The 23,834-nt window shown below is 36.6% G+C and overlaps 1 protein-coding gene across 2 annotated transcripts in view; it reads left to right on the plus strand.

Annotated features, from left to right (window-relative positions):
* The window catches only part of HERC2 (HECT and RLD domain containing E3 ubiquitin protein ligase 2), a 102,526-nt gene extending 79,387 nt beyond the window's left edge, over positions 1 to 23,139 (plus strand). For both annotated transcript variants that reach the window (XM_014892520.2, XM_014892527.2), the window contains exons 72-93: positions 566 to 697; positions 1,209 to 1,367; positions 1,459 to 1,577; positions 1,922 to 2,047; positions 2,923 to 3,078; positions 3,225 to 3,340; positions 3,456 to 3,654; positions 4,829 to 5,043; positions 5,284 to 5,461; positions 6,237 to 6,398; positions 7,392 to 7,483; positions 8,360 to 8,499; positions 9,503 to 9,690; positions 10,348 to 10,545; positions 12,229 to 12,312; positions 16,503 to 16,644; positions 17,417 to 17,611; positions 17,709 to 17,821; positions 18,709 to 18,899; positions 20,648 to 20,753; positions 21,279 to 21,491; positions 22,136 to 23,139. In XM_014892520.2, coding sequence (XP_014748006.2) covers positions 566 to 697; positions 1,209 to 1,367; positions 1,459 to 1,577; positions 1,922 to 2,047; positions 2,923 to 3,078; positions 3,225 to 3,340; positions 3,456 to 3,654; positions 4,829 to 5,043; positions 5,284 to 5,461; positions 6,237 to 6,398; positions 7,392 to 7,483; positions 8,360 to 8,499; positions 9,503 to 9,690; positions 10,348 to 10,545; positions 12,229 to 12,312; positions 16,503 to 16,644; positions 17,417 to 17,611; positions 17,709 to 17,821; positions 18,709 to 18,899; positions 20,648 to 20,753; positions 21,279 to 21,491; positions 22,136 to 22,408 — 3,497 coding nt within the window. In that variant the 3' untranslated portion in view covers positions 22,409 to 23,139. The remainder of the gene's footprint in view (positions 1 to 565; positions 698 to 1,208; positions 1,368 to 1,458; positions 1,578 to 1,921; positions 2,048 to 2,922; positions 3,079 to 3,224; positions 3,341 to 3,455; positions 3,655 to 4,828; positions 5,044 to 5,283; positions 5,462 to 6,236; positions 6,399 to 7,391; positions 7,484 to 8,359; positions 8,500 to 9,502; positions 9,691 to 10,347; positions 10,546 to 12,228; positions 12,313 to 16,502; positions 16,645 to 17,416; positions 17,612 to 17,708; positions 17,822 to 18,708; positions 18,900 to 20,647; positions 20,754 to 21,278; positions 21,492 to 22,135) is intronic.
* Positions 23,140 to 23,834: the final 695 nt, after the last annotated feature.

Consider the following 23,834-nt stretch of genomic DNA (forward strand, 5'->3'; position numbering starts at 1 on the left):
GATATCTCTGATTTAATTTGTAGACACTATTAATTTGTAGTAGGTTTTGGAGGAATATTTTTCATCTCATCAAATTTTATGTTCAGCCTACCCATACACTGCATTATGTGCGAGGGTCTCAGTAGTTACTGTCTGTGCAGTCATAATGTGGGCTTTTCATGTTGACCCACTTTTTCCCCAAAGGTGTTTCATTACTGAGATACTTCTGGTTGGTTCCTGGCTGGAAGCTGTAAAGCTTAATTTAATGCATACGTTATTAAATATTTTTGTAATGTGAAAGATAATTTGAAAATAGGACAAGGGGTTTTAGTAAGCTCTTGTAGCTGCCTCCTGATTGCAGTACTAGGCTATCTGCTAGCAGTGCTAATTGAACTTTTTAATACTTGGTTTTGAACTTTTTAAGACTTAATGTAACATCTTTACATTTATGCTCGTGTACTTCACATAGCTTTTTTTCTTGAATGCCTTCATGTGATTTTTATAGTATTTAACCAATTGCTATTGATGAGAGGCTAAAATACTGGCTCAGTATAGCTGAGTGTGTTTGTCTTGCCCACTGTAACAGGTCGTGAGTGGTCAGATTGGTCCAGTGAATTGCGAATTCCAGGGGATGAGTTAAAGTGGAAGTTCATCAGTGATGGCTCTGTGAATGGATGGGGATGGCGATTCACAGTTTATCCTATCATGCCAGCTGCAGGTAAGGTATCACACACAGCATTTACAGGAGGGTAAGAGTAGATTTTATTGTTTGCTTTTTACAATGTTTTTATTGCATGGTATTTACATGCCAAAGTTCAATAGTTCATTTACATTTATACTAAGGAAACAGTTTCATTCATATTTAGGAAGCATTTTCAGCTAAATCCTGAGAAGTGCACTTGTACATAGAGAAGAGACAAAAATACTTTGTAGTCACTCTAGTTTGCCTCTTCATCACTGAAGAGAGGATACTTCTGGAACACAAGTCATCTGAAATGCCCTTATATTTTAAAATCCATCTGTTATAAAATTTTGTTAATTAAATCAAGAAAGTACATCTTTCTTCCTATCTTTTCAAAGGGAAGTAGAACAGATAACTCATGCAGAGTAGCATTCTAGAGTGCTGTGTTTGGTCAACTAAATCCTGCCTGTGTTCTGTTCTTATTTCAGTCCGAGGACAAACCTTCCCCAGCTTTATTTTTTTTCTTGTTCCTTTTTGTTTCTTGCAGGCCCTAAAGACCTTCTCTCAGATCGTTGCATTCTTTCATGTCCCTCAATGGATTTGGTTACGTGTTTATTGGATTTTCGCTTAAATTTTGCTTCCAACAGGAGCATAGTTCCTCGCTTGGCAGCTTCTCTTGCAGCTTGTGCTCAGCTGAGTGCCTTAGGTGAGTAAAGTCTTAAAACTAGGTCTGTTTTTTTGAAGTTATGATGATTGTTTGAAGTAATTACATTCTTTGTGTGCTTCTGTTTCCTTAGCTGCTGGCCACAGAATGTGGGCCTTGCAGAGACTACGAAAGCTGCTCACCACAGAGTTTGGCCAGTCCATTAACATCAACCGGATCCTAGGGGATAATGAGGGAGAAACACGAGCTTTGGTAAGGAGGCAGAAGTGCTCTCCTCTTCACATTTTTCACATTAAGATTAAAAAAGTGCTAGCCCTGATGTACAATGTTTTTCATCTTCATGGCAAAATAGGACATGGGCAAATGAATGGCCTTCTTGCACAGGTCTGCAAGTCTGCAAGACTTAACAGGTGTGCTTTTTTGAATTGCCAAAAAGGGGCAGAAATAATTTTGTTTGAACAAGTGGATGGAAATGGTACTTCCCAAAATACAGCTAGCTGTGTGAAGTTATTTGTGTTTTGTCACAGTCATCTAAATAATGTACTTTCTGTAATGCATGCACAATGACTAACTCTCTAGTTGTGTGGTGTCTCTAGAGTTTCACAGGGAGTGCTTTAGCTGCTTTGGTTAAAGGTCTTCCAGAAGCTTTGCAGCGACAGTTTGACTATGAAGACCCCATTGTGAGAGGTGGCAAACAGCTGCTCCACAGCCCTTTCTTTAAGGTAATGCTGTACAATCAGTAAGGAACACATTAAAATAGTTTTGGGGTTTTTTTCAGATATACTAAGCTCACTTAGTCCTGTATCAGTATTATTTCCTGACAAAATCAGAATACTAGTTCTAAAAGGAGAATCAAATATACAAATGAAAAATAGAGTACCTAGCTAGGCAGAGAAACTCAGGAAAACGTCTTGTAAGCACACTTTTTGACAAGTGATTTTGAGTTTTCCTAATAGGAGTGTTGTGTATTTCTATTTAGTTAGTCTAGTACTCTGAAGGTTTTTCCAACATCCAGTTGGAAAAAATGACAATGTGTTAAATGGATCCTGTACTTCAAAGTAAAAATAAACAAGCTGAGGATGTCTAGAGAAGAGCAAGAAGAATAAAAGGTGAAAAGCCTCCTTTGTAGTATAAAAGTGAAACTAAGAGGGTGTACCTATCTTAACAGAGAGGAAATCTTAAAAGTATATATAAGGGGGAAGTAATATGTTGTTCACAATATTAACCTGAATCATTGATTTGAAATTGAGTTAAACTGAGTCAATTGAAAATTCATTGAACTGTAGAAAGGAGACTTTAGAAATGGAAGGTAAAATGTTAAGCACATGGGATGTGAAGTGGAAAAGGTAATTAATCTGGGAATGTTTTTCACAGGGAGGTTATGAAAATTTCTGGATTGAAAGAGGAAATTAGATACCTATCCATGTGAGATGATGGGGCTACACTTGATGTTACCCCATCCATGAGGGTAATGAAGATGGCTCTTAGTGACTTTACATGTCTTTGAGACTGCTCAGGCCCTACTGGTCTATGCATACTGATTTTTATTGCATATTTTTGATACCTCTCTAAAATATTTTTTTTTTATTATCTGAAGGTGCTTGTGGCTCTTGCTTGTGATCTGGAGTTGGACACTCTCCCTTGCTGTGCAGAGACACACAAATGGGCCTGGTTCAGGAGATACTGCATGGCATCCAGAGTTGCTGTGGCTCTTGATAAAAGGACACCCCTACCTCGCCTTTTCCTTGATGAGGTACTGCAGGAATACTTCAAATGGTTAATGGAACATGTGAAAGTGTCTCATGTAAAAGATACACTGAGTTTGAATTATTTTATGCCAACTGTGATAGGAGTAATATAAAATTTGAATAATGTTGTTTAATGCAAAAAATTTTACAGGTGGCAAAGAAAATCCGAGAATTAATGGCAGATAATGAAAATATGGATGTTCTTCATGAGTGCCATGATGTCTTTAAGAGAGAACAGGATGAGCAGCTTGTCCAGTGGATGAATAGGTAAATTCTTTCAACTGTTATTGGTATGGTCTTGTTGTTGTACCGTGATAAACTGCATTTTTTGTGACTTTTAAAAAGCTCTTTTAAGGTTTTGTTTGTTTTGCATTTCCTGCAGGCGACCTGATGATTGGACACTTTCAGCTGGAGGCAGTGGAACTATTTATGGTTGGGGTCATAATCACAGAGGACAACTTGGTGGAATTGAAGGAGCAAAGGTCAAAGTCCCAACTCCATGTGAAGCTCTTGCCACCCTTAGACCAGTGCAGTTAATTGGTGGTGAACAGACTCTGTTTGCAGTGACTGCTGATGGGAAAGTAAGGATACAACAAATGATTGTTTGTTTGACTCTCTTGAAATATTTCACCCTCAGTCAGAATGGGTTTGGCTAAATGAAAAACAGTGTGCATAGCACAGGTTCATTATTATTGGTAGTAGTAACATTTTTTTTTAAAGAATCTGAACTGTACCAACTCCACCAGTACTTTCTAGGACTGCAGTTACTATTGCATTAAATGGCTGAAACAAGAAACATATTTGAGTTCTCTATACAAGAATGTGATCAGATTTTGTCAAACAAAGTTGGGTACAAGCAGCATGCTCACAGAGCTCCCTAAAACAGGGGTGATTATTTCTCTCTAACAGGGGGCAGGTGTAATGAGAGATTGCTCACAGTTAACTAAATGTAATTTAGATATTGCAGGATCTGATTTCCAGATGCTCAAATCCTGAGTGAAAAGGTTATCTCAGTGCAGAAGTTTAATGTAAGGTATAGGAGAAAAAATCAGTTCATGAATTTGAAAAGTTTTTATTTTTATACAGATGGCAACTGTTAAGGATGTGATGGAGAATTTTAGCTAGAGCTTTTTGTAACAGTTACATTCATCTAGTGAGGTACTGTAATGATTCCTTGGGGTCAGTATCATCCTTGTTAATAATTCACAGAAGGGTAAAGGTCAGATTAGTGGCATTTCTTGACATCATTCTGTTGAAAGAAGTTATTTTCAGGGAGACAAAAAGAGTGAAAATCAGTAATCAAAACTGTATTTATGGGATGGAAGAGAAAGAAGCAACTGTTTAGGTGTGTATATTCTACAGAAGAAAGAAAGAAAGAAAACTAGAATACTGCTGCTTGGAAGGAGCACTACAGGCAATAGATGATTTTGTAATGCTATCAAGCAAAGCTATGGTCTCTTGATAGTTTTACAAAATAAGCTTTAGTATTTCACACTAAATCCATTAAGTCCCGTGAGAGTTCTTACTGACTTGAATGTAGCTACATTTTCCCTAAGTTTTTTGTGAAATATTTCAAATTATTTCCTTATTTTCCAAAAGAGAGAAAATAAGAAGCCTGTAAGAAACTGGGTTTTTCTAGACTTTCCTTGAACTACATTCTGACATGTATACATTAAGAATACTTTGCTAAAAATAATTTCTAGGGAATGTTCTCTGTGAGGCAAACAAAACTAAATTTTATTCTTTACTTTAAAGCTGTATGCCACTGGATATGGAGCAGGTGGTAGGCTTGGAATTGGAGGAACAGAGTCAGTTTCTACTCCAACTTTACTGGAATCCATTCAACACGTGTTCATAAAGAAAGTTGCAGTGAACTCAGGAGGAAAGCACTGTTTGGCATTGTCTTTTGAAGGAGAAGTTTATTCTTGGGGTGAAGCAGAAGATGGCAAACTTGGTCATGGAAACCGAAGGCAAGTAACACTTGAAAATGTTATTTTAAGAAAACTATTAACGGATCCTTACCATAGTTGCTGTGTATTAATGAATTTTTCTAGTCAAAAATAAAACCTTAGGATATTAAATTGGAGCAAAGCAAATACTCGGTGATTTTAGGTGTCCTCATTGTCATTTTAAAAGAGAACTCTGAATACACTGGTGAATGTGAATGGTCTGTCCCAGAAGTTTTGTCCAGACAGATGTTTCCTTTTCAGCCCTTGTGATCGCCCTCGTGTGATTGAGTCTCTGAGAGGCATAGAAGTGGTGGACATTGCTGCTGGGGGAGCACACAGCGCTTGCATTACAGCTGCAGGAGACCTTTTCACTTGGGGAAAGGGACGGTATGGACGCCTTGGCCATGGAGATAGTGAGGACCAGCTAAAACCTAAACTGGTAAGAAACCTTTGGAGTACTCAGTGGTCTTAGCCCAGTTAATATATTCTGATTTATTAACATTTTTGCCTTTCTGCATACAAAGAATGAAAGGGCAAAACAGTGGCATGTATTTGTGAGAAATGAACATGCTGCCGTGATTGAAAGGATGAAATGAAAGAGCAACTGCGAACTTTTGCTACAAAACAGCTTACAAGGAGTTTATTTTAGAAATTTAAAGAAAATGTAAGGAAATACGTGAAGTTTGATGTTGCTTTGAATGATGGATTGTGCCACCTGGAATCTATTTCAAGTAGTGGCAAGGATAGGAAGGATGTGATGTATGTGGGTCACCAACCTTTTACTTTGTGATTCCAAATCCCATACTTCATCACTAGGTGGCATCATTTCAAAAGATGTCAACTAAATTCAGGTTATGATGCAAGTGCTCAAAAATTGTAAACTAGTAAAAGACTATTTGAAAATAACACTTTTTTCCCCAGAGTGCCTGAAGTTATTTCAACAGAATAACCTTAGATATTTTGTATTGTTTTCCCTGACATTGAGGTAAAAAAATTCAACTAGTTCACCAATTAAAAAAAACCCCAACATTGTTGGTTTTCATTTTGCTGTTTGAAAAGAGCAAAGCTCTTAGAGTTGCCTTAATTTCCTTGTCCCTGTGCTGTTTCAGACTTGTAGTTCCAGTCATCACCTCTCCAAGCTGAGTTTGTCATCTTTTGTGAAACTAAATAACTGAGTCTTTTACAGTGGACAAACATGGGTGATTTCATTCCAGGTGGAAGCTCTCCAGGGTTACCGTGTGATTGATATAGCCTGTGGCAGTGGAGATGCACAGACACTGTGCCTCACTGATGATGATACAGTCTGGTCCTGGGGTGATGGAGATTATGGAAAACTTGGGAGAGGAGGCAGTGATGGCTGTAAAGTGCCAATGAAGGTATTTCTAGTAATTTTTTCATCTCTCTAGAAACTATGATGTTCGTGGAGAATGCTGAAGACAGATTTGTCAATATGTGCGAACTTTCATCCATCCTGGAATATCAGGATTCTTCTGGTGGTTGTTAAGAATGAACTTTGTAGGCTACAATACCAAGAATTTAAACTTGTGCTGACTGTTAAAGTTGCACTTGAAGATTTTTTTGGAAAACACTGCTGGTTTAAATAATACTTCTCATTTCAATTTTGATTCCTATCAAAACATTAGGCTTTGCCAAGAAATCTTCATGTTTTCTTATATTAATGAATTTACAATTGTCATAAGGTCAGTCCAGAAAGGGGTATCAATTCACTGAGAAGTAATCTTACTTTATATTAAACCCTTTCTGTGAGTGCATGGTTGACTTGGAATTTCTTCACACGTTATGGATAAAATCCACGTAGCCATTAAATTCTACCATTTGTTATGAAGGTGAATGTTGCTTGTATTTGAGAAATGTCTCTGTCACTATTTGTACCTATGCACAGTGGGTTTTAGGTCCTAAATCCAGAATCACACTTAATTACTTGGATATAGGTATCCCCATTCTGTTTCCAAACGTTTCCAGCATGATGTAACATAATGTGAAAATAGCTTATTTATGTTTCATCAGTCGGTCCCATAGGGCTGATGGTAAAGCAGTATAAGGTCCTACACAGAATAAATAGGAAGGGTCTGCTGGAGATAGAAATATTTCTATTATGTCAGCAGAATCACATCCATGTCATACAAGCGAAGGATGATTATGAGTGTTAGTAGGCAAAGCCTTCTCATTTCTACTCTGGGCTATTGCAGAGTAACTAGGGCCAAAACATACTTTTAAATCATATACATTAACATTTTAATTTGTAAATATACATATTTACAGTAGCATGTTATATTTTACTTAAGACAGTTCACTCTACAGTCTCCTTAATTAACTCCTTTAATTTTCTTTTGATATTATTTTTCTAGATTGATTCCCTTACAGGCCTTGGAGTGGTTAAAGTAGAATGTGGATCACAATTTTCTGTGGCCCTTACCAAGTCTGGAGCTGTGTATACATGGTAAGTATTCTGTATTTGTTATTTTGGCAGTGTTAGATGTCACTTTGTCTGTAATATATATCAGTGTTAGACTTCCTTCACTGTTTTGATCTTCTCTTTCAAAATTGTTTTGAGTTCCTGAGTTTTGATTGGTAATAAAATCTCCCACTTGGGGGTGCATTTTCTAGTGCTATGAATGAAAAATCCAAGTATTTTGTCTTGGAAACCTAAGCACAGGGTTGTCATTCCAGACACTGTCCACTGCAAGATGCAGAACTTCCAAGGAGGTCAGTAGAATTACAAGCATGAAGTGTCAGGCAGGGCAGAAGGTGATAGCATAAATAACATTCTCATGTATTATCAAAATTGTGTCTACCTTGTGGCTGTAGTCTGAGAATTAGATTTTAGAAGTCGTTGTTTTAATCTTCCTTACACCATTCCAAATTTTGTAGTTTAAACTGCTAGACTGAAACGTTTAAGAAGACTTAGCAAAATACCATCCCAACTTCCCTCAGCAGCCTTGTTTGTATAACATTTAGGTATCCTTAAACTGTATAAAGTTCTATACAGTTCTCTAAGGTCAGTAAATACACTGTTTTTGCAGTGCTTCTAATACTTGACTCCTTTAAGAGTTAAAAATAAAGACCACCCTCTGGAAAAGTGATAAAAGGAGCTACCCAGACTAAGTAGGAACATTGTGTTGGAGGTGTAAGAATCTGTACTGAGTCAGCAGAATCACATCCATACAAACTAGTGATGATTCATGTTGAATGTTTGGAGAACATTTTGATATTGGACTTTAAAAGTCCATCTCCAGGTCAAATGTCAGACAGAGCGTATAATTTCATTTTTTCCACAATTAAAACACAGTTTTTAAAAGTTGACTTCTCTGTGCAGGGGCAAGGGAGATTATCATCGCTTAGGCCATGGATCTGATGACCATGTTAGAAGACCACGACAAGTGCAGGGACTGCAAGGAAAGAAAGTTATTGCAATTGCTACGGGGTCTTTGCACTGTGTTTGCTGCACTGAAGATGGTATGAAAATCAAATAATTTACCTTGTTCTTAGGACTGAATTTGAAAAAATTGAAACATTATCTTTTAGTCAACTGTTAGTAGGTTGTCCTTGCTAAAAATGCTGGTTCTCTGGACATATTTTGTATTTGCAGATGTTGCATATTTCATGAGCATCAAGCATGCCATTGATTTAAAGTGATCACATAAAACTAAATGAAAATTAAGAATTCAAGTTGCATAAGCACCAAAGAAAAATATAGTGCTCTAAAGGTGATTACAGAATGGTCAAGCAGTAGCATTGAATGGACTTGGCTTTTTTTTATTTGTAGGGTCTTGTGAGTTTGTTGAAGCGTTTGCTAAATTTGCTAAATGAAGCACTGCACAAGCAATATTGCTTCTTACATAGCAGGTTGAGATTGTGAATGTTCTTTGTAGCAGATTCACTCCCACAATTAACAAGTCTGCACAATAACTGAGTATTTCATAGATGCTAATGAAATATGCATGCTGAAAACGAATGTGAGTAATGAATATAGCTGCAGAAAATGAATACTCAGAAATGAGGTTGTTACTTTAACAACAAGCAACAGCAAGCACCTATTTTAATGTCTTGTGTAGTAATACAGCTTATTATAGGATTTTTGTCTTATACAAAATATTAAGCCTTTTAATTTTTATTTTCATATTGGCTTTGCTTTTGCTATGGAACTGTCAAATGCAGGCTGTTCCTGATGTTCTGTTACAGAGTATGGTGCTCTACCATTACATTGTATTCTGAAGCAGTACTTTAGTTATACAAACTATGAGGAAAGAAATGCATCTTATGCTAGCTGCTCTATAGAGACTGTGGACCTGACTGTGTCAATTAAGATTTATCTGCACTAGGCAGTGGATTTCAGGATGGCCATCAATCACAGAAATCTTGTTTACAGCCTTATCTGGTTAAATAATTGATAATATTATAAAAAGGCAAAAAGACTGTATATTAGCCTTAGGATAATAAATTATTTTTATTGGTTTAGGGGAAGTGTATACATGGGGAGACAATGATGAAGGGCAGCTTGGAGATGGAACAACTAATGCCATCCAAAGACCACGCCTGGTTGCAGCACTTCAGGGAAAAAAGATCAACAGAGTAGCCTGTGGCTCAGCACATACTTTAGCTTGGTCAACCAGTAAACCTGCTAATGCTGGCAAGCTGCCTACACAGGTAATGTTTTTGGCTTATTGAATTCAGATTTTGAACATACTTAGTGTGCTTTATCGCTGACCTTTCAGTACATGTATTTCCTTTCCAAATCCCTGCATAAGCTCCGTGTGCTTTGATTTGACTTTAAGTTAGAGCCAGTTACTTTGTTTTACTCCTGCATTTCCAAAAGATTCCGTTTTTCTGAGCCGAAAAAGCCTCTTCATTCAGTTTTTAATCCAAATGTAGAACAGTAACTCAGTTTGAAAATTGGCAGGATTTTAATTCTGCCTTGCAGCTATGAAAATGTTACGCCTTGCAGGGGAGTTCTTTGTTGCTTGCTTTGTATTGAGAAGACTTGTTTTTTGAATATTCTGTATTTCAGCTATGCCTGGAAATAGTGATGACAGGATGTAAAATGTATTTGTTTATGGATAAATTATAAAATATGGAACAGCACTTGTATTCTAGCTATCACATAATACTTAGTTCAGATGGATACTATTAGTATCTTTTTATAAACAACTGAACTCCATGTATGAAGTTTTGACTGTATGAATAAGCAAATATCTGAATTTCTAATACAAGTTTACCTGCAAATCTAAAGATTGTTGTTCTGCTGAATACAATAAAGTGTATAATAATTCTAATTTACATTTGGATATTATTGCTTTATCATAGGTTCCTATGGAGTACAATCATCTGCAGGAAATTCCCATAATTTCATTAAGAAACAGGCTTCTGCTCCTGCATCACATTTCAGAACTCTTCTGTCCTTGCATTCCAATGTTTGATCTTGAAGGAAGACTTGATGAAACTGGCCAGGGACCCTCCGTTGGGTTTGACACATTACGGGGAATACTGATATCACAGGGAAAGGTATTTTGTCAAAATGTTTCTAAGGCAGAGATTTGTAACCATAACAAGAGAAGTGCTGCTGAAGTTGTTTCTGAAGAAAAAAGAACTGTTTATCTCAATTTGTTCTATAAGTTGTGTGTCAGATATTTGCAATCTGATGATGCAAACTTCCTTCTTTGTGTTCTTTCTGCTTTTCTCAGTTCTTCATCATAGTGCTTTTGTGTGTTGATCTTGAAAATAAATTTACACAGTTACACTTCGTAGTATAGCTGAGTTCTAGAGTATTAAGTGGATGATATCCTGGAAAAAATGTAAGATAGCAATGATCATTCACGCCTGTTTGTATTTCAGTTATCAAGGTCAGGTGATATACTAGTTAATGCAAAGCTCTGTGCAGGTACAAAGTTGTTTTAGATGGAGCTAAAAGTGAAAATAGAATACCTAGCAGTTCAATCTGAAGTGGTAGTGAAAGGGGGTTTTTGTAGTTAAGTCAGTCATAAGAAAATGTAGATAACTGTAATGCTTCAAAGTTGCAACACTTATTCAAAACTTCAGATATGATAAACCATAAAAACATGATTTGTCTTCAGTATAATCATCAGCGTTGGGTCTGAATTTTCTCACTGTCACAGTAATTTGTCTAACTGAAGAAGAAAACATTATACAAACAGACAGAATCTGCTGGGAGTTATCTTTGAAAAGAGAATTGATTTAGTTTCCCCCCGCAGTGCTCTTCTGTGTCCTTAAATAAAACAACATGGCCTGTAACCAAACTTCTTAGTATCTGTTGTCTCAGGTTCTCTTTCTCTATACTCCAGTAAAATTGTGTAGTGGAACAACCAAGCTGTGTACATGCTTCACAGACCAGGGGAAGTCATCAAAACCTAAACTAGAAAGGAAGTCCTTGCTGTTGCATTCATGAGACTTTTATTTGTTCATGCTATTAATTGTAAGTCCTTACATATGTGATGTTACATATTAGAATGTGTGTGCAGGTGGCACATTCAACCTAATTTACTTGAGTCTGCAGAATAGTTACAGAAAGGCTTCAGATATAAGATAAAATGGGATATTAGGCATAAATACATCAGAAACATTCACGAGGTATCAGAGGTTGTGGTGCTGTATTCATATCTAGGCATTTAAATCCAGCTTACCTTCAGAGATTCTAAAGACTTCAAAATCTGCTTAATCTTGCTTGAAATTGACTGTAAAATTATATCCAAATATTTAGGGAGGGAGCCTCAGATACTTGAATTTGCTTTTAAAAATATTGTTTGTTTATTTATTGCTTTCCATAGCAAAATGATCTCTTCTTTGGCTTCTTTGATTGTCATTCTCTGATGTTAATTGTCCTCTATATACTTACCTTTTTCTGGTATAAACAAATTTATAGTTGTACTCAGCAGTACGTTGGTTGCTTAATAATTGTATCTGCGTGCAGTGCAACCTTGCAACCTTTCAAGCCATGGTTTTAAGTGATACAAATGGGACTTTCTTCTTTACTTTTTTAGTAACCCCACTGTTTCAGACATGAAACATATTAGCACAAATAATAGGATCGTTGACTTACATCTTGCACCTTCGTGTTTGGGTGCTTTTTTATTTCCTGGGTTAAACTATGTGTTTATCTGCAAAATATGTGCAGTGTTCTTACTTGCTTTCAGTTTTGCCATTATCTGTTTGTTTTGGGGTTTTTTTTAGGAGGCAGCTTTCAGAAAAGTTGTGCAAGCTACTATGGTGAGAGATCGTCAGCATGGGCCAGTCGTGGAGCTGAACAGGATACAGGTATCTTCAGCTGAAATTCTGAGTCACTCTGTGTGTGTTTAGCCCCCAGTGCTGTGTTGGTCAAAGCCTTTTCTTTGTTCCAGCTGTTAGGTACCTGAATGCTAAAGAGTTGAATTTTTATCAAAGAATCAAACAATAAAGAAGTGAATGCAGTTTCAGGGCTGCTTGTATTCTTTTCAGTTTTTATCCATACTGCAGATGTCTGGGGAGAGGGTGACACTTGTTGAAATGTTGAGTGAATATTTAGACTCTGAAGGAGCAAAGTATGTCCTGCTTGATAAAGGACTGCCTTTACAGAACTCACTACATTAGATAGTTTAAGAGAGTAGGCTCTCTTAAGAGAGCTCTCTTAAGAGATGGCTTTTCTTACCTTTCCAAATGCTCAGCTGAATGAAGGGTGAAAAAAGAAAAAAAGGGTAAGAAAAAAAAGGCAAGGAAAGAAAGTTCTTGAATATAATTAAAATTCAGGATGATAAACACTTGTCCTTTGCTGGTCATCACATGTAGTCATATTGATTGCAGAAGTCTTTGATACAAAAAGGCTTTTTTCATTATCACTGATGTTAGACAATGTAATGTTGTGCCTTAGGCCAGATATGCCTTTTTTCCATAGATTCTTCTGTAACACAGAATAGTAAAACACTGTTTTCATTTAAATGGACTGCAGCCTGATCTTAGAGTCCTCATGCATTTCTTTCCTGTTGTGGTGGGTTCTATTTTTTTTTTCCCTTAATATTGCAAAACCATTTCCATTCATGAGATTAGAGTGGGGAAATAGTGAAAATTTTAACTTCTTATTTTCTGTTAGTGAAGAGAAATACATCTTGTTTTGGCTGGACCCTGTTTCTACTTCTTGGCAATTTTCTGTGGACATTTATAATTACTTGTGCTAATGTGTGACTCTGTTGTTCTAGTTTATTAGAGTCATAGAATCACTAAGTTTTTACTTACTGAGTTCAACTGTATTATTTGGGAAGCTGAAGAGAGTACTAGACATTTTAAAATTTCTTTTTAAGTGTGTGAATTCAGAAAGTTCAATAAATATTGCTGGTATTCTAAGCAGGAGACTAGTGATGAGTAGGTTTTGGGATAATTTTCTAGTATCCTCCTTCATTAATTGATATAGGCTTTCTCTAGTTTTTGAGATTTGTTATTTAGATCTGTCTTGAACCCTAGAAAAGAACTGGCAGCTTCCCTTCTTCATAGCTTCTGGGGGAAATAAAATATTGGTGTAACTAACAGTCAGTTTAGCCAAGTGAAGACTAAAAAAGGTCATGTTCATTATGTGGCCTTGATTACCCAGTACCAAATATGGCTTACAACTTCTTGAGTTAGCTTTTGCTCAGAATGAAAATGTGGATTCTGAAGCTGTTTGATCCTGTGTAATATTTAAAACAGCCTTGAATCTTCAGTTATGTAGTCTGAAAGAAGCTAAATGTCAGTATTAAAAATTTTCATCTTAATTGCTGTTGTAAGGTAAAGTGCAGCTGGACTTAAGACCCCTTGGCTTTCAGAAGACTTTTCTTGCAGTTTATAGATTTTATGGTGCAGTCAGTTCACTTCATCTTCCTTAGTGTAAAAAAAACAGATGAGTTTTTAATTTAAGCTTGTTTTCCAGGTATTAACTTGTCTTTTACAATACTTCCTCGGCATCTCTTGCTGTTCAGTGGTTTCTTTGGAAATACCAGAACTGAATATAACAGCAGTGTAAACCCAAGCAAAACAACACTCCCTTGTCCTGGGGTCCAGTGTTACGGGGACCAGATTCCTTTAGAGTAGATCACATTAACTTTACATACTTCTTGGCCCTGGGTCTTTTCTGTTGGGAGCCTTGTAATGGTGGGACATGGTAGTTTTCTGTGTATTTTTCTGCTCGGGGTATGTGAAAAACAGTGTGATGGCTGTACTGGCCCTGGTGTTCACCAGCCTGGTGTTCCCATAGCATAAAATGGAGTGTAGATATTTTATGCTTTGAGCTGTAGCATGAAGGCAAGCTTGGGTGCACAGAAACGGTATGGGATGCTGTTGAAGGGCTGCATAGGGTAGAAGAAACCAAATTGCATTCAGGTTTATCAATACTACTTCTTGAGTATAGTCATTCAGTAGAATGTTCTGAAACAGCACCTGGGCCCTGTTCTGGAAAGGTGTAATATAAACTGTCAAAAATTAAGCCAGAAGTGAGCTATCAGTTAAATGACTAGACAGGCTTTCAGTGCTCAGGTTTACTTACTGACCTTCTTACTTGCAAATGAGATTTTCCTAGTGTTTAAGTTGTGGTGTAGTTCATGCAGTGTCAAATGGACAGCGTATTTTGACCTATAAATAGATACTTTTATAATGCTGTTCAAACACATCTTTGCACAGCATGTCTACTTTCATGAATGTAATATGGCAAAGAATCTCCTGGTTTAATATTCATTACACTCAAGGGAGGAATGTGATGTATATGGATGTATGAAGTACCACTTTGACTAGTTTCTTCCTCCTTATAAGGACTCCTTATGAAATGTGGGTTATAGGAATCTCACTAATATGATGAGTGAAAATTATCTGATCTTAAAGTAGGTACAGCATATGAATAAATTAATGATTTTTCTTTCAAATTAAATGACATGCCTCCTTCCTGGTTGTCTTCTCCTTTATCAAATGTACTTTTAAAGAACACTCATTTCATGATAGCCTTCCTTTTCTTACACTGATCAGGCTAAGTCTTTTTTGTCTGCTTGTGTACAATAGTCTTTATTCTTCATCATTTTATACTCTTATTTATTCTGTAGCATTTAAATTTGAGTGTAGAAGACTGAAACTCAGGGTACAAGTGAGAACTGTGTCTGTGCTTTTTAGAAATTTACAGTGATACTTCTCTACTACTTCTGGTGATTTTGCGGCATATCTTTGAATTGTGTTTGTTTTCTTCATAGATCTGTCTTAACTGTACATATTTCTCTTTCTTAGCTGATTTCAACTTAGAAGCTGTCATCTTTTTGTAACCCTTTTTTGTTAGTGTCTGAGTACATGCCTTTGTGTATTAGATTTCTCTCAGCTTCTGGGAGAGAATTCTTTTGGGTTGAAGAGAGTCTCATAGAATGGCCAGTATTTTTCAAGCTGCTTAAGACTAGTACAAAGTTTCTCAATTTAAAACTTCTTGGGAATACAAATTTCTCAGAAATCTATTGAATTAAAAGCAGCTTGTGTTGATAAGAGAACGTCTTGCAGGTGAAGAGGATCTGGGTGTCTCAGCCTTTCATTAAAAACCTGAAAGAAATCTGGTAGTTGTTTTATCCAGAGCCATCAGAAATACACAGCGTGAGAACAACTGGATTTTGAGATTCACTGTAGCTCGTAATGTGACTAAATACTGTGGGATAAGTTTTGGCTATTTCTGAATGAACAGTCTCAGGGATATTGGTGATCTGTGTGCATGTAAGAGTCCATTTGCAGTCAGGACAGGTTAAAAAGATAAATTGCAGAATACCAAGTAGGGGAAAAAAACCCACCTTGTGTTTCTTCAGCTCTCTGTTCACTTTCCATTTCTTTTCTCTCTATTCTGGCAAAATACTTTTTGTATTCTTACCCTCTTTGTGTGCATCTCTTGCAGCAAAATCCATGGGAATTTGCTTGCATGCCAATCTTAGGAATCTCCATCAAATATTAAAGTACACTTTTTCTGTAGGTGCCTAAGAACACATTATTTATCTATATACATATGTATTTTGATAGTATTTACTCATTTTTAGAGGCTCCTAGTAAGTGTCATAGATGCATATTTAATCATTACTATTAATGAATATAAAAATAACACATACTCAGTTTTCTGGCCAACAGCACTGAGCAATCTGTCTCATGTGAATAACATACCCATATTTGTCAATTGAATCTATGAGTAGAGATAGGATGAATTAACTAAATGGACTGAAATCAGAAAAACTGAATTAGCCAAGTCATCTGCTGCTTCTTTAGAAACAAGAGGCGTCTTTGTCATCAGACTTCATCTTTGCTATCCCTCGGTCTTTCCATTTTCCTTTAAAGATGAACAGATATAGTGCTGATTAGTGACAGATGAACAAAGAACGCTTGGAAATTAAAGATAAGGTGTTGGTGGTTGGGGGAACTGAAAATTTCTTATCTGCACAGTCATGCCAGTTGAAATACGTTCTTACAGTGGCTTTTATAATGTGCTTACTCAATAGGTAAAACGTTCCAGGAGTAAAGGAGGACTGGCTGGACCTGATGGTACAAAGTCAGTGTTTGGACAGATGTGTGCTAAAATGAGTTCCTTTAGCCCTGATAGCCTTCTGCTTCCTCATCGTGTTTGGAAAGTTAAGTTTGTTGGTAAGAAAATTCTCAACACTCCACCCCTTCCTACTTTGCACTTAACTTTACAGTTCTCTTGGGATTTACTCTTTGGAAAATCTGAAAGAAAGAAGAAGGGGATCCAGAAAAACAGTGTGTATGTGTGGGCAGAGGAAGGTGCTTAAAATGTTTGGAAGTAAAAAACCTTTTAAAATTATTTTATAAAACCCCTCAAGACTAATGGAAGCGTGTCTGTAATTCTCTTCATGTTCTGGGGCAGCCCTTCTACTTACAACAAACATTCTGTAAAACCTAAACCTAATTTTTCAGCTGCCTGAATTGGCAAATAATCCTGGCTAGCTAATGTTACTGGTAGGGTTGTTTTTTGCAATTCACCTATGACTCTGAGCTTTTTAGTGAAAAACATCTTAGATTGAAGAGCCATTCTCTCTATTGTATATGGGCTAAATAAAACATACCTAATTTAAAATGCCACAAATGAAAAAGCAATACTATTCCTTTTCTATTTCTGTTGCATGTTATTGTGATTAGCATACAGCACAAAGTAATTTTGTACATTTTTGGCATTGTGATATGTCATGTAATCTAAATAATATGTTTTGCAAGGAACTGGAAACATCCAAATACAGAGCCAGACTTCCAAGGGTTTTCATATGAAGGGACACAACACTACAGCCTTTAGTAAAATTTTGCTTACTCAGTTATCCCCAGAGAGGAAACCCAGTTTGTTTCAATTCTTCAGTTATTTTTGAGAGAATATTTAATTTTGAGTCTTTTTTTCTTCTCCAAGGTGAATCTGTGGATGATTGTGGTGGAGGTTATAGTGAATCAATAGCAGAAATGTGTGAAGAACTTCAGAATGGGCTGACCCCTTTGTTAATTGTGACACCAAATGGAAGAGATGAATCTGGAGCAAACAGAGATTGTTTCCTATTAAATCCTGCTGCCAAGTCACTCCTGCATATGAACATGTTTCGCTTTCTTGGTAATTTCTTTTCAACTTCGTGACATTCTATGTGCTTTATATGTAGTCAGGAAATTTGGAATCTAACAAAACCAGTAACCAATGTTTAAACTTACAGGTGTGCTTTTGGGCATTGCTATTCGGACTGGCAGCCCTCTGAGCCTCAACCTGGCTGAGCCAGTGTGGAAACAGCTTGCAGGAATGAACCTAACAATTGCTGATCTCAGTGAGGTGAGAAAGTTAAGTTCCTGGATAGGATATAGCTTGCAGGACAAGCAGACTCTAGCATTAACTTCTCAAGTGGTTGATCTCCCTGGTTTTTATGTGCTTGTATTTTGACTGGCCTTTTATATGCTGAGCCACTATACAAGGATGATTTGTACTGACTGTTAAAACCGTAAATTTAAGGTGTTCAAGAGTAGTTAAATAATCTATTTGAATTTTAGAGCATTCTCAAATCTTCTCATGGGTTTGACTAGGCAATCTTTGTGGTTCAATTCCTACTTCCCAGTACATCTTTCTGTAGCTGTTACTGTCTGTTGTGCTAAGATGTGATAACTGATTTGTGGGCATGTGGCTTCACTGTTTTGAAGTAAAAGAAAGTAAGTTTAAACTGTTACTAGTTTGTGCTCACATACTGAATCTCACAAGCTTTCAATTTCTGTTTACCAAGCTCAGTAAATGTGGAGTAAGACTTAGGTCTTCATTATGAAGAAAATTCCTTCTCAATACTGTCATGTAGAAATGTACTTCCTATAAGAGCATTGAGTCATTTACTTGTCAGTGAGGGGATTCCTTTTGTACCAAACCAGTGCTGGTAGGAATGATTATGCTTTTAAGCTTTAAGTCAATTTTATTCTATGATACAGTTTCTTGGCAAATGCCCTCCAAAAAGATTGAAATCTAGAATATATGCACTCTCCCACATCCAACGTAAGGAAATTTTATTTAAAGTAGTAACTAATTTTATGGCTTTGAATTCAAGTTAGATGAATTGTGGTCGGACATTGGTCAAAGCTTTTGATCAGTGACACATGATGCACTGCTTTTGGTATGCGAGAGATGCTTTTGTAAAGAGCTACTGAACTGACTTTAACTTGGATTTCTTGCTTTCAAAGGTTGATAAAGATTTTATTCCTGGGCTTATGTACATTCGAGACAATGAAGCTACTTCAGAAGAATTTGAAGCTATGAGCCTCCCATTCACTGTGCCTAATGCAAGTGGTCAAGATATTCAGTTGAGTTCCAAGTACACCCATATCACACTGGACAACAGAGCAGAATATGTGAGGCTGGCAATAAACTACAGGTTTGTTGAATAAATCATTGAACTTACTGATATGAATATGCATTTTATTTTTAAATATATATATCAGCTTTTAAATAATATGCTACTTTAGCTTCTTATATACAAGTATTTTAATATTTTCATGTGGCTACAGTGTTGATTTTTTGATTGCACTTACTGTATCCAAGGAGAAAAGTCTTGAGCCTAATTTTTAGGAAGCAAAATAAACAAGCACGCGTGCCTCTAGATTTGTCCTGACTAAGCAGTTTTAGCAGCCAATTTTACTGGTAGGGAAATGTCTCATGCATCTAATTCTTCCTTTGGGCTAAAGTAATAGGCTTGATCAGTAAGTTCCTTGTGAAGAGAGCTTAGCTCTAGTACTGCTGCACTCAGACCTTTTTATATCATCAACTGCAGTCAAGGGCAGTATCAGCTGAATTCTCACTCCAAGTTGGAATGTACAAACCAAAATGTTCCTTCCTTGGGTAGGACACTGATGCAGAACCATGGGTGCCACAAGCAGAACAAACACTGCACAGAAATCAGTGGGAAATAACTGCTGTGTTTGAAAAGACTGGCCTTTGGTTGCTTATGTGGCCATGTAGCTAATCTAGATGAGTGCATCTCAAAAACAATCATAAGCATCTTGTATCTGAAGCAGTGGGCCTAGTGCCTACTGAAATACGTAAATTTAGATAATTTGGATAAGAAACTGCTTCAGGCTTGTTTTATTCGATCCACCATATTCCTGTTCTTTAGAGAGTGCTTGAGCAAGACTGTATCATCACAGTCTTAAATACTTGCTTTTTAGTTCGTAGTTATAGTGTCTGCCAACAAATATGAATTACATCCTTAGTTTTTCTTTTTTCCCCCCCCCACTGTAAGTGGTTATGAACCAACACTTAGACCTGTTTCTCACAGTACAGCGAGAGGTTTCATTTGTAGCTGATATTCCTTTGAAGAAATGTTTTTGCTGTCTTGCCAGTTCTGGCTGTCCTCAGAGGGCATGAGCATTTCTAAAGCATTTTACAGTTAAAAGGCCTTGTGGAGAAACACTTAAAGGTTAAGTATCAGGTTTTTAACCATATGAAGCCCTTGAGAGGGAAAACTAGCACCTGAATAGAATCCATATGGAAAAGTGGATGCAAAAGACCAAACCTGTCCTGACATCTTTGTTTATTTTCGTGATGACTAGCCTGAAGGCAGAACTTGAAAGAGATGTGTCTCTGCTCTGGAGGGCTCTGTAAAACATCTTAGAAATTATTGGACAGGGAGAAAAAATAAGCCAAACACAAATCATGTGTGGCATCAGAAGCTGCAAAATGTTACTTATCTGTGCCTGTCTTGAAATCAAAAAACATACTGTTCCCTCAGACATGCTATTTTAGTTCAGCCCTTTTTTTTATATATATCACAACTCTGTCTAGTGCTGAGAATGTTTGACATTAGAGTTTGAAGATACAGCCATTCTTATTCCAAGAGCATATTGTTTCCAAATGGAGTACTGGTTTATTTTTGCCAGGCCTAGCACATGAATAATACTGGAGATAAAAGAACTAAAACATTGGAAGGTATTTCCTCCATATTGAGCTTGCTGTGCAATAGGAATTAGTGTAGAAAGTCAAGTATCTTGTAATAAATGTTTGTTAATGTTCTTTTGTACATAGCTGGACATTTGAGGAGAATGGTTAAAGTTGCTTTGATAACACAGTAATTGCTGTAAATAATTGCTAGAAATTCACAGAAACTCTGAAAATGTTTCTTTACAGGCTTCATGAATTTGATGAACAGGTTGCAGCAGTTCGTGAGGGGATGGCCCGTGTGGTTCCAGTTCCTCTACTTTCACTCTTTACAGGATATGAACTGGAAACTATGGTATCAATTTCTACTTTGTTACTTCTGTCATTTAACTTGGAGTGGGATTATTCACTCATTTGTTTTACTAATACAAACCCCACATTAAATGCTGTTTACAATGCTTGCTGTGTAGTTGAAAACATCAGTTCAAGGAAAGACCAGAAAATGTTTAATTGCCCTCTTGCTGTCAGTAAAATTGTTTTGACGTAGCTGAGCTGTCATGAATTATTTCAGGAAGAAACAAACAAGCAAAATCAAACAAACCCCACATGCCAATGATCTCATGACAGTGATCTAGAAAGTAAATTGGAGATATTTGTCCTAAATTCAGGAGTATGAAAAAAGTTCATTATTGCTGCCTGATGGGAAGATGTATATTTAGTATTATTGTACTAGGGGACTATGCATGGCATTTCAAAAGTCTGAATGCTCAGTTTGTCAATAGAAAAGCTGATCACCTATTTTAAGGGAAGGGAGGGAACAAATCACCTGTGATTGAGTTGATTAGACTTGTGTAGCCTATCACTGTATTTTATTTTTCAGGTATGTGGAAGCCCAGATATTCCACTTCATCTCCTGAAATCTGTAGCAACTTACAAAGGCATTGAACCAACTGCTTCCTTGATACAGTGGTTCTGGGAAGTGATGGAGTCCTTCTCCAACACAGAGCGATCTCTCTTCCTGCGTTTTGTGTGGGGCAGAACAAGGCTGCCCAGGACTATTGCAGACTTTAGGGGGAGGGACTTTGTTATTCAGGTAAGGTGTGTGGGATGGGGAGAGTTAGGGGCATCTTAAAAAGCTGGTAGTGGAGAAATAGCAGTGTTGACATAACAAAAGCCTGATTTGATTAAACTGTTCTGCAGCTTTACATTGTAGATTCAACAGTGCAACAGTTGAATGTCTGTGACAGTTATATAATGTATAGAACTATGATTTTCTCCTGACTTGGACAAGTGGACAATTGCTTTCATTTCCCCTGCCATTTGTTTCTGTGAATTTTGATAGTTTTCCACTGTCAGACAGCTGTTTTTTTCTGGCATTTATTTAGCATTTCGTTCAGTTTAGTTAATAATTTCAGCTAAATTAAAACCACACAATTTTCAAATAATCTTTTGATGTCTGCTGAAGTAACAGAATCTTTTTTAGATTGCTCCCAATCACATATTCATAATCAGAGCAGCTCATACATGTCTGTTTTTATTTATTCATTTAGCGGAGGGAAAATGGATTTGGCCTTTTCATTGTTCTTTTAAGAAACTTCAGCATCAGAATCAAAAATATAACAAGCTCCTAAAAAAAAAATTCACAGTTATTATTTAGAAAATAGTTATTTATGTTTTGGACAGTGAAGCAAAATTTTAAAAAAATTAATGCTTTTTTTTTTCTTTTTTTGTTAACAGGTATTGGATAAATACAATCCTCCAGACCACTTCCTTCCTGAGTCATACACGTGCTTCTTTCTGCTGAAGCTGCCCAGGTATTCCTGTAAGCAGGTCCTGGAGGAAAAACTGAAGTATGCCATTCACTTCTGCAAGTCCATTGACACGGATGACTACGCGCGCATAGCGCTGACGGGAGAGCCGGCGGCTGACGACAGCAGTGACGACTCTGATAATGAAGATGCGGATTCTTTTGCTTCAGATTCCACACAGGACTACTTAACAGGCCATTGAAAAGTAATATAAGGAATAGTTGTTAAAAGCACTGAGGCAAAATGCCAAAATGACAATGAAGCCAAGGACAGTTTAGGTTTCAGAATAGAGACTATATAGTTGGAGGGATGGTAATCTGCTGAACATGGGGAAAGTGTGTTTGCTACTCACAGTAGGACTTAAGGATTACAGCTTAATCCATCAGCTTGAAATAAATGGCACAGTATATGGGCATTTAACATTTATTTTAAGAGCTGAAAAGGGCCCCCCATAATGCTGCACTACATTTAGAACCTTTGTGTTTACTGAAGTGTTGTAAATGTTTATATAAATATGGTAGTGCAGCATCCAAAAGGCAGTGAAACCTTTAAATTGTGGGTGCAATAGGTTTTTTCATATTAAGTGTTGTGTTCTGTGCATCTTCTTGATTGTATATTGGAAATACTGTGCAACAATGGAATAGTATTATAAATATTTCAATTAACTTTACTAGAAGTTTGTTAAAAGTTTTTGAACATTGAATAAACATTATTCCTTGAAATTCTTCTATAGATAATTAAAAATGGCCAATAGTTTCACCTTCACCCCTGGTTTGTATATTTTAGCTTATGCATTATTTATCTCCAATTTGATACCTTTCTGTGAACAGCATCATAATTCTTATCATGGAAAGTGTACTGTATATAATTGGTGCCATGTAAATGCAAAAAGTTATAATTTCCCTCTAAATAAAAGTTCTGCCACATTAAGAACCAGGATGTGTTTTTTCATGATAATGCAGCTCAGACATGGGATGAACATTGAAACAGCTCTGCTAAGAAATGTTTCTGCAACTTAGAGCTTTTGACCAAACTGCACCACCAATAATAGGTGCTTTGGCAGAGAGATTTTGTGAAGTACACAAGTAAACTTGAGCAAGTCCAGATAACATGTTCATTGTTGAGATTAGGTGCACCTTGTTTATGCAGTTGTTCTAAGGCTGCTGTTGTCCATAGTGGTGAATTTATTCTTGGACACTTGGGAAAAAATTTTGAGGAAGTGTAAGGGAGAGCTGTCATGAAGTACCTGAACATGAAGGGAAGAGTCAGATAACATTCATGTAACATCATATCACTGAGAAATTTTAGTCACCTTACAAGGCCTGGTCATGACACATTGGCACAGGACACGTTGATCATGACCCACTCCTGACCACACAGTTTATGCACTAGTTTTTCAAAATAGAAGAATAAGATTACTTGTGGCAAAGCACTAGTATTTTACTTTAAAATCTATTAGTAGGTGATGTCATACAATTGTATATTCAGCATTTTACAATTTAACATTTTAAAATTATTAGTGGATTCATTCTTTTTTAGTGTGTGCATTTGACTTCTGTTCCAACTAGATTAAATATTAACTATGATCATGAACTAAGTTTTCATGAGACAAACTTGATATTTCAGTG

Source organism: Sturnus vulgaris, chromosome 2 (genome assembly GCF_052056855.1).
Source record: "Sturnus vulgaris isolate bStuVul1 chromosome 2, bStuVul1.hap1, whole genome shotgun sequence".
NCBI lineage: Eukaryota > Metazoa > Chordata > Aves > Passeriformes > Sturnidae > Sturnus > Sturnus vulgaris.